The sequence below is a fragment of the Nilaparvata lugens genome, chromosome 5 (assembly GCF_014356525.2).
Source record: "Nilaparvata lugens isolate BPH chromosome 5, ASM1435652v1, whole genome shotgun sequence".
Classification (NCBI taxonomy): domain Eukaryota; kingdom Metazoa; phylum Arthropoda; class Insecta; order Hemiptera; family Delphacidae; genus Nilaparvata; species Nilaparvata lugens.
The window spans coordinates 5,105,582-5,125,523 of NC_052508.1; the positions used below are offsets into that span (position 1 = coordinate 5,105,582).

Here is a 19,942-nt window from a genome sequence, read left to right on the forward strand (position 1 = left end):
TCAGGTTGTGCGTTTAATAATTTCTTTGCCTTCGAGCCATATCGATAACATAGACTATACAATGTTTTAACATAAATCCAGTACATTTATATAAATATATAGAAATATTTTTGAATTGGCCTACAGTTGCCGCCTATTAACTGCCGTTGTGCTATTAGTGCATGCAAATTTTATTCGGTATTCATGCGCCTGGTACCTCCTATTTCCTGAATACACTTAATTATTTTTATTTGGTTTTTTGGTTATGCTCTTTACATGCTAGCTAATATTCTATACACTAATATTTGTTTCATGCTACCTAATAATTAGCCACGTGATCATGTGTTCTTTCACATTGCATACTATTTTGTTGCAATAGAGCTCTGCCAAGGGGTTTTGGTCAGATTCTACGTTGCTCGATTTGATCGATCTCTAGGTCGCCGATCCCTGAATGCATATACCTAACCTCAATCTTCAAAATATTCCATATAATAATATATTTATTAGCAACAAATTCCTTCAAATCCTTTTTAGGTTTTTGTACCGTTTAGCCGGACAAGCTGATGCTATCTAATCTTAATTATTATCTATTTGGCGATATTAGCCAGTTACTTTATTTTCAGACCTATTACTATTTTGGTTAGGGATTTTTATCTACCCAAATTCGATGCTTTACACGCGCCCCTGGGTTTGAATTCAAAATATTTGAGAATCACAATGTTTTTAATGAAAATCCACCCTTCAATACATTGATATATACTATACTTTGTTTATAAATTATACTCTCAGACTTCTATCACAGTTCGCAGACATATCTGCTGCATCTCCTTTAGACCTCTATCAAATACAATAACAAATTCTCCTCCTCAACACATATAAAATATCATAAACATAATCTTCTAAACGCATTCCTCCTTACAAACACTTAAAACATAATATTTTTAAATTCGCCGCTCGCAGGGCCGCCAACCTAACTACACACATTTCATGATTCTCACAATTGATTCCTTTCAGACAATAATTTCGATTTACAAAACTTCTGGGCTTATATCTTACAGTACTTCTTAGGTCTTAATATAAATAATTTTCTATACATCAGGTACAATCTTTACTTTTGCTAATGGCTCTTTGGTTTTTTGGTAGCTAGCATTCACTTTAGGTTTTTTCAGGTAACAAACGTGGCATAACTAAAGGTAATAAATATAAAACATATAAATAAATATACTAACATTAATAAATATAATAAATAACAATAATAAATGACTTTTTGGGTTTACAATACCTTTTTTTTTTTTTTTTTATAATCATGTTGAACGCTTCATTCGATTCAGGAGGCTTTGGCCAGCTGACTGCTTGTTCTACGTTTCACATTGCTTATGTCAGAACTGGTTGTTGAGTCTTGCAAGTAACCTAATTTCTACATTTTTCCTCTTTAAAGGTAATTAACAAATCTTAAATATTTTATCCCCGCTTGTGTCCTTTTTTATTTGATGTAACTAATTTAATTATATATTCAAAAATTACTCCCTTGCTTGTTGCAGGTTTTGATAGTTGGAAGGAAACGAAAAATCTGATTTGTTGACACGAGGTGGCCTCATCAATATTAAATTTATTAAGAAAGGTTAGTAATTGGCTTGATAGTGGTGTTTTCTTTGATTACTTCTTATCGTATTTATTTCAAATTCGACGATATTGCATGTAAAAAATCCCGTGGTTTACTTGCATCTTCTTGCATTCTGTTTGTAGATGTTGTAGGCTGGTGAGGTTATCTGCTGTTGATTTGTGAGGCTGTCCTATTGATAACTTATCCTTCATAAATTTAAAGCCCTTGTATCTGGTATACTTTTCTAAACAAATCCTAGCTTCCTTAATGGTAATTTCTTTTAATCCATTCTTTTTCCAATTATCCTGCACTCTTAACTCATCCTTCCTCTTATTTTCATCTAATATTCTTGATTTCGGTTCATTATAACTCATTATGCTCAAGACAATAAACATTTTTATAATATTAAATTTCCAATCATCAATAGTAGATTCTTTTAATAATAACAATATAATATTTTCCATCCTATCTACAACACAGTCTTTTATTAATATCACAGCCATTATTACAAACATTAAACACCATATCCAAACATTTATCATCTTTTCCATAGTATAACTTCTCATCAGATAGTAGCCAGGTACTTCCATTTTATTGCCATTATTCCTTATTTCTTTTGATTTTATTAAACCACCTTCTGTCCATCAATATCCACAAGTAATCCATTCCATTATTGTCCAGGCATGAATCCATATTTGTCCTATCAGTAGCTCCGTTTCTATCTCATTTCTTTGGCCTATTATTCCGGTCACATCGTTGATCATCTTCCTTAAAACGAATGTGCCGCGGATGCACGCCATCGGTGATCTCTTCCTGTCCTCCTCGGTGCCGGTCCGGGGTCCTCCTCGGGCGTTTAAATCGTGCATGCGGCCGGTATGCGCGCGCGTGGTTCCTCCTTCGTCGCTTCTTCCACCTCCGGGCCTTGCGATGCATGTTCTTCATTCGGTCCTGTATGCTGTCCTCCTCATCCTGATACCGGTCGGGTGTCCTCGGGCGCTTCCGTCTCCGGGCCTTGTGATGTTGGTACCTCTTCTCCCGTATGCCGTCCTCTCTTTCTTCCATCTTGGGGTCCTTTGTCTGCTTCGGTGGGGTCGATTGATAGGCGGTTGTAGTTTCGGTGCGTGGATCTGTTACGTTTTTAATCTTTCCTGTATTCACTAACTCCTTAATTAGTGCATGATCCTGGTGGCTGTTGGTGTTCTCCGGCGGTGAGGGATCTTCGGTAGGGAACAGGATGCTCAGTAGGGATTGATGCTTACAGCTGGTTTTTGGTGGTGGTTTATCTTGTATTAGCATCTGTTTTTCTAATATTTTCGGTTCTTCTAATAATGTTTTCGGTAAATCACTTCTGAATGTGGTGTATGACGTTGAAATATCCTGCTTTTCTTGGTTTGTTTCATTTGAGCTTGTGCTTGTTATATCGGGGGTATCATATAGTCCTGGTTTATTAGCTGTAGTTTTCTGTATATCTGGTGGCGGGTCGTTGGGTGCTGGGTTCCGGGTTTTTTGTTGATTCAATCCTATTGCATGTGCTAATGTATAATTTGTGCTTACTTGTTGAGGTGGCGGTTTATAATTTCTGTTGTAATTGTTCTGAGTGTGATTATTATTTGAGTTTAATCGATCACGGCCATCATAGTGATTCCTACGGTTGCTCTGCTGGGCATAGTGGTTGGTTGTGCGATTTTGAAATTTTTCATTATTCCAGTTACCATTTTGCCTGTGCTCATAGCGGCGTTCAAATTGAGGGGCAGATCGGTAGTGATCATATGATACCGGTTCATAATTTTGGCTGTTATACTGATTAAATTTTGAGTTATGCTGATTTTGTGCATATCTCTGGTCTGAACGGTGGTTTGATATTGCCATCACAGACTGTATGCCATATAAATGATTTATCAGCTGTTTGCAATCAGTAATGGGTTGTGTGGCGAGTGCCATTCTAACTTGATACGGTAGCTTCTTTAAAATAATACTTGCTAATGCCGATTCATTAATGGGCTCGCTCAATTGAGAATTTTTAAACTGTAGGGCAGTGATGAAAGTGGTACATGCACCGTCTAAGTTAGGATTGAAATCGCATGATATAATGTCCGCTAGCACGTCCAACTGTTTACTTCTGCTCCAATACTGTTCCAGGAAGACAGCTACAAACTCATCCAATGATGTAAATTCATGGGCTCTACTCCGAAAGAACATCAGGGGTTCGCCAATCAATAAACTAGTCAAACGAAGACGCCACATGCTCCAAGAGGTAGGTGCAAGAGTTTGTACTAATTTTATCTGATCAATGAATGGTTGAGGTTGCAAATGGTGATCAGTATTATCAAATTTGCCCAGTCCTTGTAATATACTATGTGAGTTGAGGTTATCTGTTTGAATCCCTTGAGGTCGTTGTTGAATATGATTTTCTAATGCTGTTATTTTTTCCTGTGTCATCTGCCATTGACTATTATGTGTAATTTTATTAGCATTTATTTCTTGATTCAATTGAGTCAGAGTGGATTTTTGAATTAGTAGAGTTCCGTTTAAAGCTTTACAGGTTTCTGTATTTTGATTGATGCTACCTTGCAGTTGGTTCATTTTTGTGGACATATTAATCTGTTTATTTTGTATTTCTTTAATACTGTTAATATTTTTGTCAACTGTAGTCGTTAAATTTTGATTGGCAACAGTAATTTGTTTGTGGATTTCTTGATGGCAATCGGTCTTAATGTTATTTGTTATATCCTGAATGGGTGTAGTGATTTGTGTGGTTAGGTTATCTATCCTTTTGTTGAGTTCACATGTAACCATATCCAACCTTTCCGATAATCCTGCCGTAACTTTATCTTGACTTTCTTTCTGTAGAGTTATCATTGCTTTCAGTTCTTCCCTATGATTCTCTACTTTAGTCTCAATCTTATCCAACCGTCGTTCTACTGATTTTATAGCGCCTGCTGTTTCTTTCATGCCCTGTTCCACTGTTTGTTTATTTGCCTCTTTTATTGCAGCATTCTCTTTTTTAATCTCCTGCATCATATTATCCATTGTGTTTTGTAACATAATATTGAACATACTGCTAGTTTGTTCCATTATTACCTTTTGAAACGGATCTAGCTCTGTGACTGAAAATATACTTTGTTTGCCCAGGTGTGACTCGGCCTCCGGCGATGTGGGTTCTGCAGGCTGCTCCTCGCCCCCTTCAAAGTTGATCTCTGCTATCCGTTGATTCAATGGTGTGTCAGCGGCATCGATTCGAGTGGATGATAGAGGTTGCAGACCTTGTGGATCGAAGACTATCGACCCGACACTTCCTGGTTCCCTTTCTCGTGGCGTATTGGCATCTACCATGGTGGGGTTTGATGTGCTTGGAGTCGACAAAGTGGGATCTGTGCAACCGCCGTACATATATGAAACTTCAGAGTTTGCGGGAGTGTGATTCATTGTGTCAAATATGATAAATGCTAATTAAAAAAGTGATAAAATGATAAGCGAAAATGCTTAAAAAAAGAGACACAAACCGGGACTTACAGTGAAACAGTGATGTGCAAAGTGTTTGGATACTCATAGACAGGTATTTATACTTGAGTTTTTTATAATGCTCTAGCGCCCCCAATGTTTTGTTTTAATTTTTGGCTAGTTTACAGACTGTGACTTATTTTCCAACCGGCTTAAACACATAATATATTCTTGACTAGAAAGTAATAGCAGTTTAGGCTTATAAAATATAATCTCTCTCTATAAACATATATTTTTTACAGTACTAATAATATAAAATTTTCTTTAAAACATATAATTTCTCTTTATTTAAAGCTATTGATTCCCCAAAAAGTAATACAAATTTTACTTCGCCTGTTTTCCTCAATACTCGTATAAGTTATCTATAATTTTCAATATGGTTATTGACTTAATTTCAAATAATTATTCAATGAGCTCGGCCCTCATCATCAGCCCCACGTTGGGCGCCATGTTTCTCTGACGTTATTCTTTATATTTAAATAACGATTAGCCTCCTGCTTGGCATCAGTCGGTAGAGCATGAAAATTTGATATAATTATATAATTAGGTCGTGGTTTTTTAATGGGATTCAGTCTCATAAAAATCTTTCTAGGCCTAGGTATGGGCTTCTCCTATAACTCTTGTAATTCAATAAAAATAAATATATATAAATATGATACTTATACTATAGTGTTGAGGAATAAAAATAATTGCACACCATAAACATATCATACATATATTAAACAATAATGCAAAGAAAATAGATCGAGGCAAAAAATATATAAAGAGCGATAAAAAATATAATATAAAAATAGAACAATAATTTAAATCAGTAAAATATCACAGGCTAAACTTTATATTCTAGATTTATGGCACGAATCATTACCATGTGCCTTTATCTTAAAATTCATATGCATCCTTTGGCATGTAGCTGCGATATGCTCTTGTTAATACTTGTTGACTTGGACAATTCAATTAAAAAATAGGTTCTTTAAGATCAACTTGATAAATTAGCCACTAATAATCCAAATATATATATATATATATATTAAAATCTCTCGTACTTAGTAGATTTCTTTGTATCGAATATATATTTTATCTCAGGGTGCAAGATTCGGCACCTGACGGAATAGGTAGAGCCATTCATCTAGTGAATTAGAGCTATAACAAACTATTGCAAATTATATTGCAAAAATCAAATATCATATGCATATGTTTTAATAGCCTAGATTTTATACTTCTTTGATCCAAATGGAATTTTCTGAAATGTATTGATCTATATTTTTTCTTCAATAAAATACCTTTAATACTAATTTTACTTGCGCAAGTATTTCTCTCATTAATTTCTTAACTTATAATAAAAACCCTTTCGGCGAGCTAGCTTTGATTATTAGATAGATTCGAAGCACTAGGGCGCCCATCACTAATTCAATATTTATCACTCATGTGTCGAAAATCTTCTTGTAAGCCGCCGATGTCGATCCAACTCCATGTGGTCCTGGAATATGGTAGCCGGAATCGTCTCTTCGATTTATAAGGGGTTATAAATTTATTTGAAATTGAAAATGACTTCTGTTTACAATAGCATCACGAAGTCTTTTAAGAAATTTAATAATTTGATTTAACTTTAACTTTTACAAATTTATTAGCAAGGTACTACGCTCTAAAATATTTGGGGTCCTCTCATGGTGGCATTTGGCTGGCGAGTGCTGGATTCTCCTTTCTCAATTTTACAAATCTTATTTCCGATTTTCAAATTAACATAAAATTTGAATATCTAAGTCCTCCGCCATTTAGGTTCAAATAGATCGTACAAAAAATATCAAATTATTACTCAGGTTGTGCGTTTAATAATTTCTTTGCCTTGGAGCCATATCGATAACATAGACTATACAATGTTTTAACATAAATCCAGTACATTTATATAAATATATAGAAATATTTTTCTATACACTAATATTTGTTTCATGCTACCTAATAATTAGCCACGTGATCATGTGTTCTTTCACATTGCATACAATTTTGTTGCAATAGAGCTCTGCCAAGGGGTTTTGGTCAGATTCTATGTTGCTCGATTTGATCGATCTCTAGGTCGCCGATCCCTGAATGCATATACCTAACCTCAATCTTCAAAATATTTTATATAATAATATATTTATTAGCAACAAATTCCTTCAAATCCTTTTTAGGTTTTTGTACCATTTAGCCGGACAAGCTGATGCTATCTAATCTTAATTATTATCTATTTGGCGATATTAGCCAGTTACTTTATTTTCAGACCTATTACTATTTCGGTTAGGGATTTTTATCTACCCAAATTCGATGCTTTACAACACATACACACACACACACACACACAGACCAACACCCAAAAATCATGTTTTTGGACTCAGGGGACCTTGAAACGTATAGAAAATTTGAAATTGGGGTACCTCAATTTTTTTTGGAAAGCAATACTTTCCTTACCTATGGTAGTAGGGCAAGGGAAGTAAAAAGTAATGATCGGAAAAAAATGTTTTCCTGAGAAAACTTTTCCATTTTCATAGCTTGATTATATACAAATCGAAAAACTTTGAAAAATATCACGAGTAGAAAGTTTATTCTCAGCCTTTGCACAGCCTTAACTCTAGCCGATTACTGTCACCTACAGTCTATTATTACAGTTTTGTTGGGGAGAGAGTGTAAGAACGACACAGTATGAGAGACTACCAGCGTCACAACTACTAGAACTAGCTTGTGTTAACATTCAAAATTTTAACCTGAACGCTCTATAGCATGGGATATCTTCTTATGCTATCTTTTCTCTAAACCTATATCTATATTATATAGTACTCAAGCACTCATTCAAAATAATTATATTTTTTTGGTGATAGATTATTATCTGATACTTAAAAAAGTGACGTGAATTCGGCAAAATAAGTTTTTGGTATCATTAAAGAAGTTTCAAGAACTCTAGAAACTACAATATGAAATTGAGAGTCATAGCTTTAGTTTCTCCAAGTTTTCTTGTTCATCAGAGACTGCTTTTCATATGGTTTCTCTTGATGTTTTGAAAGATTTTTAGCTGATGATAACTAGATTTTTGAAATATTATCAGCATAATATGATAACCGGACATTTTCAACTTCTTTTATCAAAATGGAAAACAGCATAATTGAAAATTATTGTAGACTCCAAGACTATCAAGAGATGTTCACTTACTAACTTTAATGGACCATCAAATCTGAAGGGTTAAAGTTCCAACATCAATAAAAATTTAAATATTAATATTAATCTGAGCACCCTTTTATTTTTTCTTTTAAATTATTTTATCACGACATGTTTCGGCTACTATTGTCAAAAAAAAATAATTAAAATAATGCCAGACAGAATACTTGAAAAGGGTAATGAGATTTATATTTTTATTACAATAGAAGTAGCCCTAAAGAAAACAGTCAATAGAAATATTATTGTAAGCTCCAAGACTAATAGGAGATGTTAAGTTTCTGAATTTAATGGACCATTAAATCTGAATCTAAAGATTTTATGGTCCATTGGATTTGATAAGTGACATTTAAATTTGGAGTGATTTTTGTAGCGTTTGTACTTACACCATCTGGCCTGATCCTGATATCTCGTCCTGCAGCTGCAAGCAGTGCCCTGAGAATGCTTGTAGCAGTGCCGGTTTGTCTACTCGCCACCAGGTGAACAGCAGTCTGCTGTTTTGGCTGTCAAACAAGAACATTCAGAAAATTAGCTAAAAAAGACTCGGATCAAATTGTAAATTCAAACACAGTAATTATAAAGATAAGTTATAAAAGCCACCTGAGTAGAATATTGTACACTCAAACACAATAAATAAAGAAATATAGTTTGTTATGAGAATACTCAGAAAAAATAGAACATTCAGATACAATGATCAAAAACATTAGTAACTAGTAACTGTTATAGAAGAACTTGAATAGGATAATTAAACAATAGATCACAATAATTAAATAATTACAAAAAGCTACTCAAATAGAATTGAAAATTCATAAAAAACACATTTCATAGTGAGGTTCACTTGAAACTATAGTGAGGTCCACGTTATTATGGGAGTAGAGAAAGTTAGGAGAACAACGTTGCCAATCCTCTGTCTTGTCAATTTCCTCTATCAGCTGATACGACTCTATTGATGTAATATTAACTGTTCATTCTCGTTTAAAATGATCAATAATTATATTTTATCATGCAAGAAAATATATTCCTCAATAATTTCATAATGAATTTTCATAATCAACATGGAATATTTTGTTAATTAATTATAAATTCTACATTGTTGAAAGACGATCTGGTAAAGCGTGAAAGAGATAGCGCTATCCGCTTTGTTAAATGATAGACATGGATCGCAATACCATTGCTAATCAAACACTGCCATTATAACGTGGACCTCACTATATCAGCTTCGTTTGAATGGGAGGGGAGCTCTGGTTTTATCTATGATGTTTGCTGACATTTTGTGAATGAATCTGACAATAGTAAATTTAAACACAATACAAAATACTATAGAGTGATCAAAAAGTAACAAAACACAAACCACGACACTTTTATTATGATACAGATGGAATGAGTAGTATTTCCGCTGAATAATAAATTATTATCAGGTATACGTTATGCCACTATTTGAGCGCAACTCTCCGATCACTCTATTTACAGATAGAAATAGGTCTAAATGACACTAAGGGCCGGTTTACGAGCTCGGGATTCAGCTAAGCTCTAGGCTTTAATCAGTTGGAGTCAGAAAATTGGCTTTCTGAAACGGGGCGTAATCACAGTCCAAGTTCAAATCAAATATCGAAAAACTAGAAAATTGAACAAAAAAAAAAAATAAAGAGAAAAAAGTGTTAAGCTCCAGCTATTTTGAATTATTCAGGAATGTTGCATTTTGTAAAGGAAAAACGTTTCCTATTTATGGAAATGAGAAAATAAAGATCTTTATAAAAACTGTGACTACACCCTGTTTCGGAAAGCCAATTTTCTGACTCCAACTGATTAAAGTCTAGAACTTGGCTAAATCCCGTGCTTGGAAACCAGTCACCGTTGATCATATAAAGCTTGGAAACCGGTCACTGTTGATCATATAAAGCTTTGAAACCTATCACTGTTGATCATATAAAGCTTGGAAACCGGTCACTGTTGATCATATAAAGCTTGGAAACCGGTCACTGTTGATCATAAATAAAGCTTGGAAACCGGTCACTGTTGATCATATAAAGCTTGGAAACCGGTCACTGTTGATCATATAAAGCTTGGAAACCAGTCACTGTTGATCATATAAAGCTTGGAAACCGGTCACTGTTGATCATATAAAGCTTGAAAAACTGGTCACTGTTGATCACATAGAGCTTGGAAACCGGTCACTGTTGATCACATAGAGCTTGGAAACCTGTCACTGTTGATCACATAGAGCTTGGAAACCGGTCACTGTTGATCACATAGAGCTTGGAAACCGGTCACTGTTGATCATATAAAGCTTTTGTTGCATTCATAACCTCATGTGTTGTGTCTTTTTGAATAAGTTATATTTGAATAACATTAGTTCTATCTATAATAGTTTCAGCCATTTTGAATTATTCAGGAATGTTCCCATTCATCAAGGAAAAACGTTTCCAATGATAGAAATGAGAATACAGATTATAATCAGAACTATGACTATGCCCCGTTTCAGGAAGTCAATTCTCTGACTCCAGCTGTTTAAAGTCTAGAGCAAGGACCTCCTATATACTACCGGAACTGAGCCTAGAAAAAAAAGCCGCCTTATGTGGTGGTCTTATAGAAATTCCTACTAAGAAAAAATCACTAATCAGCTGTTAGAGAGCGTCTCAGTTTGTCGAAATCTCTCAGTTGATCTAGTTTCTGTTTAAAATATCAATGCCAGCCACCACCTAGGGCGGCCATTTTTTTTTGTAGGCGCAGGTCCGGTATATGGGATGTCCTGCTAGAACTTAGCTAAATCCCGAGCTCGGAAACCGGCCCAAAATTTGAGCACTAAGTACAAGAATATTTCCAATTAATCAACGGATTGTTGAAATTCAGAGAAATCTAAACAAATACTGATGTTTAATTTATTTTTGATATTAATGATCACAATAAGAATTTGAATTTAGATGGGAGACCAGTTTTGTGACTAAAATCATATTGATACAATAGTATCTTACGTCACAAGGATGGGAAGAGATCTTTTGCAGTCGAGAATGATGTTTTTAGTCGAGGCGTTAGCCGAGACTAGAATTTCATTCGAGCACTGCAAAAGACATCCACATCCAAGTAACGTACTCTATTTTTTGTCATGACAATCTAAAGAAGAATAATTGAAAAATATAAAACATTACCTGCTTGTGCTGAAGTTACTAGTTACTACATGCATTCTATAAACATAACCTAGTTTACAAATTCCGAATCAGGAATTTTGCGGAAGTTGACAAAACTTCCACCTGCAGCACTGAACGTGTTTTTTTTGTAGCAGTATTCCTGTTCCTATTTCGGAACTAGGAAACATACTCGACTGTGAAGAGAACATATGGTTTCATTACAGTCGAGTATGCTGCAATTGGTATCATATGTTTATTTGTTCTGCAAACAGCTGTTTACTGGCTTGATTTCATGCATGGAAAACAGCTGAGATTGAATGACAGACAAAAAATATTGTAATGATCTACTCAAATAACAAAGAAAATACTACAATATTGTTTACAATTTTCATACTAGAAAAATTAATTATTAGGCTAATCACCTCAACAGCTATAGGTTTCAGAGGTTCCTCTTCTTTTTTGAGCGGTACTTGAGAGGCCGAAGTAGTCGACTTGGACTTGATTTGCTCGGCGGCACTAAACTTCATAATCTCCGACAAAACTTCATCCTTGGAAAAAGTGTCCTTCAGCCTCTCCATCACCTGCTCCCTTGCCTTCTTCAACTGTTCCATCATGCTTTCAATCCGCTTCATGTCGTCCGATATCTTTTTCGATTCTTCCTCTTCTTCTTCACCATCTCCTCCTTCTTCCTCTTCCTTCTCTTCTTCTTCGTAGCCGTCATCGTCGAACACACTATCATCGTCCTCATCCTCCTCCATCCTTTCGTTTTCCTCCATTCCTTTCTCAAAAATTCACCGGAATAATCATAGAATATCGTAGAATATTATCAAAGGATACGTGCCTCTCACAAATTGAATTCAACATAAGATCAATTTATAGTTTTCCGAAATTTGATTTGATCATGGACTGCGACTACGCCCCAATTCGGAAAGCCAATTTTTTCACTTAAAGTCCAAAAGTTAGCTGAATCCCGAGCTTGGAAACGGTCCTTATAATATGTATGTCATTAAATAAATTTGTATACTTATATTGATCTTAGAAAATCTTGAACAGTTTCGATTGATTTTCCGAAATCAAACAGTGGAGCTGTTTGAACCTGATCGAATATTTTTCTAAACCAAAAGTGTTTAAACAATGAACTCTATCCAGAATACCATACTATGGTGAGGTCCACGTTATAATGGCAGTGAAGGAAGATAGGAGAACAACGTGGCCGATCCTCTGTCTTTTTAGTGCCCTCTATAGACGGTAGCTGATACAGGTTTATTCATGTAATATTAACTGTTCATTCTCATTTGAAATAATCAATTATATTTTATTAAGCGAGGAATTAAATTTTTTAATAATTTAATAATTAAGTTGAAATATTTTGTGAATTATTGATCAATTCTACATTGTTAAAAGATGATCTGGCGACAGAGCAAAGCGAGGGGAGATAGCGCTATCCGCTTTGTTGGATGATAGACAAGGATAGCAATACCATTGCTAATCAAACACTGACATTATAACGTGGACCTCACTATAGATCCAGAATTCGATTAAGATCTGTGATTCTCCCACTTCAAACTCCAATTTTCACTTGGACCTCATGTCTTCATATAGGTGCGTACAGATATACGCGCCGCGAACATGAGCAATTCGCTTTCAATCAGCTGATTATATCTGTATCTCTACAGAACCGGTCAGATACAGATATAAAAAGCTTGGCATCAGCTGATTAAAGGTGATTGCTTATGTTCGTGGTGCGTATATCTGTGCGCACCTTAAAGGTGCTGATTATAACTGTATTTTTACAGAAACGGTAAGATACAGATATAAAAAGCTTGGAATCAGCTGATTAAAAGTGAATTGCTCATGTTCGCGGCGCGTAAATCTGTACGCACCTTAACAGTTCCAATCAGAATACACCGTCCACATGGAAAACCTTAACGCTTCAAGAAATTTAAAGTTCAAGTTTCATTTTGCTATGCATGCTACAGAAATCTTCCTATACAGGTTTGATATTATGAGCCTTTAACTTGCACTATAATGGATAAAGGTGGATACAAACTCTAAACTAGAACAATATGTATGAAACTAGAGCTAAATTGTTATCTTCTAGCTTCAAACTTTAACATAAGTCGTGTATCCATCACTGTCATAACGGAATTCATTTTGAAATTCTATCAACATGCACGGATCTTACGCGTTGTAGTGGAAAATCATTTCACATTCATGCTCTATCTCGAATCTGTTCTGTAAAGTGAGGTCCACGTTATTTAACAGAGAAGAAAGATAGGAAAACAGCGTTGCCGAGTCACTGTCTAAAGGTGCATTTTGGTTTGTGCGTAAACTTCCGCAGTCGACGACGACAAGCATTGTTGACATTCATGTTGTCCAGTGTGCTTGATAAACAGCTGATCAAATAGCTTTTCATTTTTTGTGTTTATTATTCAAGAATCAAAACATTTCTAATAATACCAAAATATTGCAATTTAATAGTATAAAAACGTATAAAATCAACCTCCCCCGTTAAAACATAATTGAAGATAATCTTTTAGGTTATTTAGACAAATTGAAATCTACTCAATCTGAGATCCTCACCATGTCGTGGTCGACGACGGCATTTATGCACAATCGAAAACCCAGCTTAACATAGAAGATAGCTGACACCGGCGAATCTGATGTGATATCAACTGTCCATTCTTGTTCTAAATAACCAATTATATATTTTATCCGGTTGAAAATATTTTTTCAACGATAAATTTCCATTATAGAAATCAAATATTTTGTTAATTGCTTATATTTCTACATTGTCAGAAACAGATTTGGCATCGTTGCGTAGCTAGAAAAGGATAATACTACCTGCTTTGTCGAATGATAGACAAGGATAGCAAAATCGAAGTTAATCAAACTCTGTCTTTATAACGTGAACCTCACTATAGAAATACGACTTCGATCCAAGAATACAACCAAAACAGTCCAAAATTAACGGAGAATCAGGAAATTCTAAAAATGTGAGGACTATTTTCCACCCTTGCATACATAATTGATATGACATGCAACCTCCAACAGCCAACAGGTTCCATTCATTCATGAATACATTGTCATACTATTAATGGTCAAACTGTTCACTTTCCCTCCTACAATACGAGGCTTTGTGTGGCTTTTGCTTTTATGAATGAATCGATTCTGAGTGACGTAAGACGCCTTTTTGAAGGGGATCTATTGAATGAGGATTTAGTCATCAGTTGTAAATAGGGGATCCGGATTTCATCAATTGTGCGATGATATGAGAGTAATTATTCTTTAGAAGCAAGGCTCCCTATGAAAACAGTTTTGATTCTCATATTAATCATTGAAAGATCTACTGGAATTTACACAATATAATGTTGTAAATGTGCTTTTGTGATTAACACTTTATTTATTAAAAGTTTACATTTATGAACAAGATAAAAATAAAATAAAACATCATCTTTGAACATCTCTCATCAAAAATCAAGTAATTATTTACTTGTAAAACAGTTCGTTGCTAAAACAGTCACCTTGGCAACCGTGTTCACATGATTAGTATCCATGTAGGGTTTGCCTACATCAATAATTAGAAAAAAAATCATTACACTTTCGATTCAGATTTCTCAATTGTTTATTATGCCAGCATTCCGACAAATTATTGATAGGTATAATATTTCTAAATATTTCAATTGACTTAAAACTATTGAATTTGATGATATAGCGAGGTCCACGTTATAATAGCAGTGGAGAAAGATATGAAAAAAACGTTGCCGATCCTCTGTCTAGTCAATGCCTTCTATAGATGGTAGCTGATACAGGTTTATTGATGTAATATTTACTGTTCATTCTTGTTTGAAACAATCAATTATATTTTATTAAGCAAGAATTATATTTTTCAATAATTTCATAATTGAGATGTAATATTCTGTAAATTAATTTTTACTTCTACATTGTTAAAAGATGATCTGGCAACAGAGCAAAGCGAGATAGAGATAGCGCTACCCGCTTTGTTGAATGATAGACAAGGATAGCAATACCATTGCTAAAATACTGCTCAAACACTGCTATTATAACGTGGACCTCACTATATTATTGATTATTTTCAATTAGAATGAACAGTTAACATTACATGAATAAACCTGTATCAGCTACCGTCTATAGAAGGCATTGACGAGACAGAGGATCGGCAACGTTTTTCTCCTATCTTTCTTCACTGCCATTATAACGTGGACCTCACTATAGCAACTATGACTTTCATTATTAATGACTTTATAACATTATTCATTTATCAAATCGTACCGTAATCAATTTATTCATGTCATTATCACGAGTCAATAATTAATATCATCAGAAATAATACTATCATATCACATTTAACGGGATGACTTATTTTTTGGGCTGAGGGTGATGCCCACATGAGCTCTAGGCCTGTGCGTGGGTAATGAAGCAGATGATATGAGAGATGAATGGACCTACAGTTTTGAGTGGGTTTCGAACCACCGTGACGCGATTTTACAACATATGAATTTCAGAGGAGTTGGCACAAGCGGTCACCTTTCCAAAGGCAGTAACAGGCGCATGATTCTTAACTTATCTAACGATAGCTTATGGCTGTGCAAAGGCTAAAAATAAACTTTCTACTCGTTATATTCTTCGAAGTTTTTCGGTTTGTATATCATCAAGCTATCAAAATGAAAAAGTTTTCTCAGATAAACATTTTTTTATGATCAATACTTTTTTAGATATGATCGCCTAAAGTTTAAATTTTTGGGACAGAACATTTCAAATTCGGTAAGAGATAAATCCATGAGATTCAATGGATAGATCCTGCATGGTATTGTTGATCTAGTAGAACAAGAATTTTCTGAAATATCAATTTTTAAGATAGTTATTAAATTTACTAAAAATAACTTTTTCAAAAATAGATATTTTCAGGAATTTTTCCTTTTAGTAGATCAACAATACCATGAAGAATCCATCCTCTGAATCTCATGGATTTATATCTTATCAAGTTTGAAATGTTCTGTCCCAAAAATTCAAACTTCAGGCATTCATATCTCAAAAAGTAGTAATGATCGGAAAAAAATGTTTTCCTGAGAAAACCTTCCCATTTTGATATCTTGATGATATACAAATCGAAAAACTTCGAAAAATATCACGAGTAGAAAGTTTATTTTCAGCCTTTGCACAGCCTTATCAGTTTTGAATCACAGCTTTCTACTATTGAAGACCGTGGGAAAATACAGTCGGCAACAATGGCTTTCTATCATCACTACTGGCTCTATAACGTATACTGGCACCAAAGGATTCTAACCTCAAAGTGCTACACCTTACAAACAATGGAAATCAGATGAAGTGACAAACATTACATTGAAGTAAATAATTGTCACATACTTTCACAATATTACTACCCCTAAACTATCACACACACATCAACCACATTCGAAGCACACATGAGGTGTCAACCCTTTCCACACCTCAGAAAAATGGAACCAGTGAATACCATAGATCACAAGCTCACACATGACATATTCACGATTTCCACCCAAAAGTAATTTCTACCCCACACATTTGTTGTCACCAAGTTTCACAGCAAAATTGAATACACGTTAGCCGACACAACACCTGCTGAACACCTCCCAGTGTGCAAAGCACACTCATTTGAGGAGTTCTAACGCCGTATTGTAGTCTAGTATCACGGCTTAGCTTTGCACCTTCCAGTTTTCACCACACAAACTATTTCAGGCATATTTCGCGCTCCAAGCTAGGCTACCTATCCCTTCAACAACATAAACACGCTAACTGAAAACTTTATCTGTGTATCCTTTCTCTTCTTCTCCTTCTTCTTCTTCTTCTTCTTCTTCTTCTTCTTCTTCTTCTTCTCCTTCTTCTTCTTCTTCTTCTTCTTCTTCTTCTCTTCTTCTTCTTCTTCATCTTCTTCTTCGTCTTCGTCTTCTTCATCTTCCTCATTCTAGCCTGTCTCTTACTCATCTTCACTCACACTATACTCTCATCCTCATCCCACCCTCATCAACCCTTGATCATTCTTCTCTTTCTCTCTATATTGCTGCCTGTCTCTCCTTTATTCAACCCACTCTATGTAACCTTATCAACTGCCGCACACATAATATATCATTATCTCTCTCATTTTCCCCCACCCTTCCCTTCTGTGCTATAGTTGAGGTCCACGTTATAATGGCAGTGTTTGATTAGCAATGGAATTGCTATCCTTGTCTATCATTCAACAAAGCGGATTGCACTATCTATTTCTCGCTTTGCTCTGTCGCCGGATCGTCTTTTAACAATGTAGAATTGATAATTGATTAACAGAATATTTCATCTTAATTATGAAAATTCATTATGGAATTATTGAAAAATATAATTTCTTGCTTGCTAAAATATAATTAATTATTTTAAACAAGAATGAACAGTTGATATTACATCAATTTACCTGTATCAGCTACCGTCTATAGAAGGCATTGACAAGACAGAGAATCGGCAACGGTGTTCTGCTATCTTTTTCCACTGTCGTGGACCTCACAATAGATGGAAAATCGATGAGCGCTACTATACAAAAATTCCCGGGCTGACAAATGATTTTTGAATAGTAGCGCTCATCGAATTTCCATGTAGCTGTTTACCCTGTTGTCAATATTTGCAGTAGCAGAAGTCTTTGGAGTGATTTACAGCATTTTATTGGGATTTTTGTTAATAATATCACCAAAACCTTACATCTCGATACAATCTTTCATATTTCCTATATCTTTACTTTTCTCTGACCATAGCTTGTCTCTCTCAGCAACACTTTCATTGTCTCACTCACTCACACGCACCTTCTCTATCTCACACCCACTGATACACTCTATTCTCTCTCTCTCTCTCTCTCTCTCTCTCTTCATCTACTTTCAGCCCCATTTTCTCTGTCTTACATTCTCTCATACAATCTCTTTTTTCAACATCATTTTTTTTCATCACGTTTCGTTCACATTCACTCATTGTCGCTTTTCTTCCTCCCTCATTCCAGCACCTTCTCTCTCTCTCTCTCTCTCTCTCTCTCATTCTTTCCTGACATCCAATCACTCCAACAAAAACTTAAATGACGATCGCAAGTCCTAATTGCTCCGATAAATGCGAAACTCATATTAAAAATGTGCGCCAAACATACAAAACTCATCTAACTGTCAGTGGAGTTCAGGTGAAGCCATGTTTCTCTTCTGTTTTTTAGGCTAGTTCATGTCAACCCCAACCCTTAACTAACCTTAACCTCCTATTACCATGAGATATGATAAATAATGATATTTGAATAGTGGAGAATCAAAAATAAGGTCTGGTTTCCGAGCTCAGGATTCAACTAAGTTCTAGACTTCAAACAGCTGGAGTCAGAAAATTATTGGCATTCAGAAACGGGTCGTAGTCGTAGTTTTTATGATAATCTTTATTCTCATTTCTATTCTCTGTTTTCTATTCATTCGTACAATAATTACATCATCGAAATGATAGTAAGAGAAGAAATAAGGTGACCTTGTGCTATTTCTCTCCCAGATTTAGATAAGGTCCGATTTACACATCGTCCGAAATAGGTTAGGTCATGTTGTTGTTCACTACACAAAGTTTCCAGTCCTTGATTATTTTCACAATGTAGACTTTAAATTTCTATAATTGAAAACGTTTCCATTGACGAAATGAAACATTCCCATTCAAAATAGCTGAAACTTTACACTATTTTCTCTTTATTCTATTTTATGTTAAATTTTCTAGTTTTTCGAAATTCAATTTGAACGTGGACTACGTCTACGCCCCGTTCCGAGAAGCAAATTTTCTGACTCCAGCAGTACAGTCTAGAACTTAGCTAAATCCCGAGCTCGGAAACCGTCCCCAAGTGAATATTTCATTCGGATATAAATATTTTTCGTGAAATTTTTGGGGAGGATGGTTAAAACTATTGAACCAATCATCACGTTTATAGTATGGAATATATTCATCATACTCACTTATCATCTATATCTTTTTCTGTATAGGGCTACTTTTATAGAAATAGAAAGAAAAATAAAAATCTGAGTACCCTTTTTGAAATATTTAATCACAACATGTTTCGGACATTGATGCCATTTTCAAGTGATATGAAATAAATAAATACACTAATATATGATCAAAATAAGAATCTTCTAGCAGTATTTATTTATTCATTTCATATCACTTGAAAATGGCATCAATCTCCGAAACATGGTGTGATTGAATATTTCAAAAGCAGTACTAAGATTTTTATTTTTCTTTCTATTTCACTTATCATCTTATGCCATCTTTTCTCCATGCCTGAAAAAAGGTGCCCTAAGTCAGGGTGTGATTCCTCTTATCAATAGAAGAAAAAAGTTCCTATTAACTTAGGTCCGAAAATGCTTAGTTACCAAGTTTTACAGGGTGAAAGATTTCGTCTGAATTTCAGTTCCCCTGCCGAAACGAAGCTCTACGGGAATTTGTTTGATGTTAACTAAGATGCACAATTCAGCGTCATTTATGTAAAATGAACTGAGGAATTGAATAAAACCGTTTCCAGACC

The 19,942-nt window shown here is 34.8% G+C and overlaps 1 protein-coding gene across 2 annotated transcripts in view; it reads right to left on the reverse strand.

The window, feature by feature from the left end:
- The window catches only part of LOC111050880 (serine/threonine-protein phosphatase 6 regulatory ankyrin repeat subunit A), a 187,719-nt gene that overhangs the window by 103,347 nt on the left and 64,430 nt on the right, over positions 1-19,942 (reverse strand). For both annotated transcript variants that reach the window (XM_039429781.1, XM_039429782.1), the window contains exon 5: positions 8,653-8,769. In XM_039429781.1, coding sequence (XP_039285715.1) covers positions 8,653-8,769 — 117 coding nt within the window. The remainder of the gene's footprint in view (positions 1-8,652; positions 8,770-19,942) is intronic.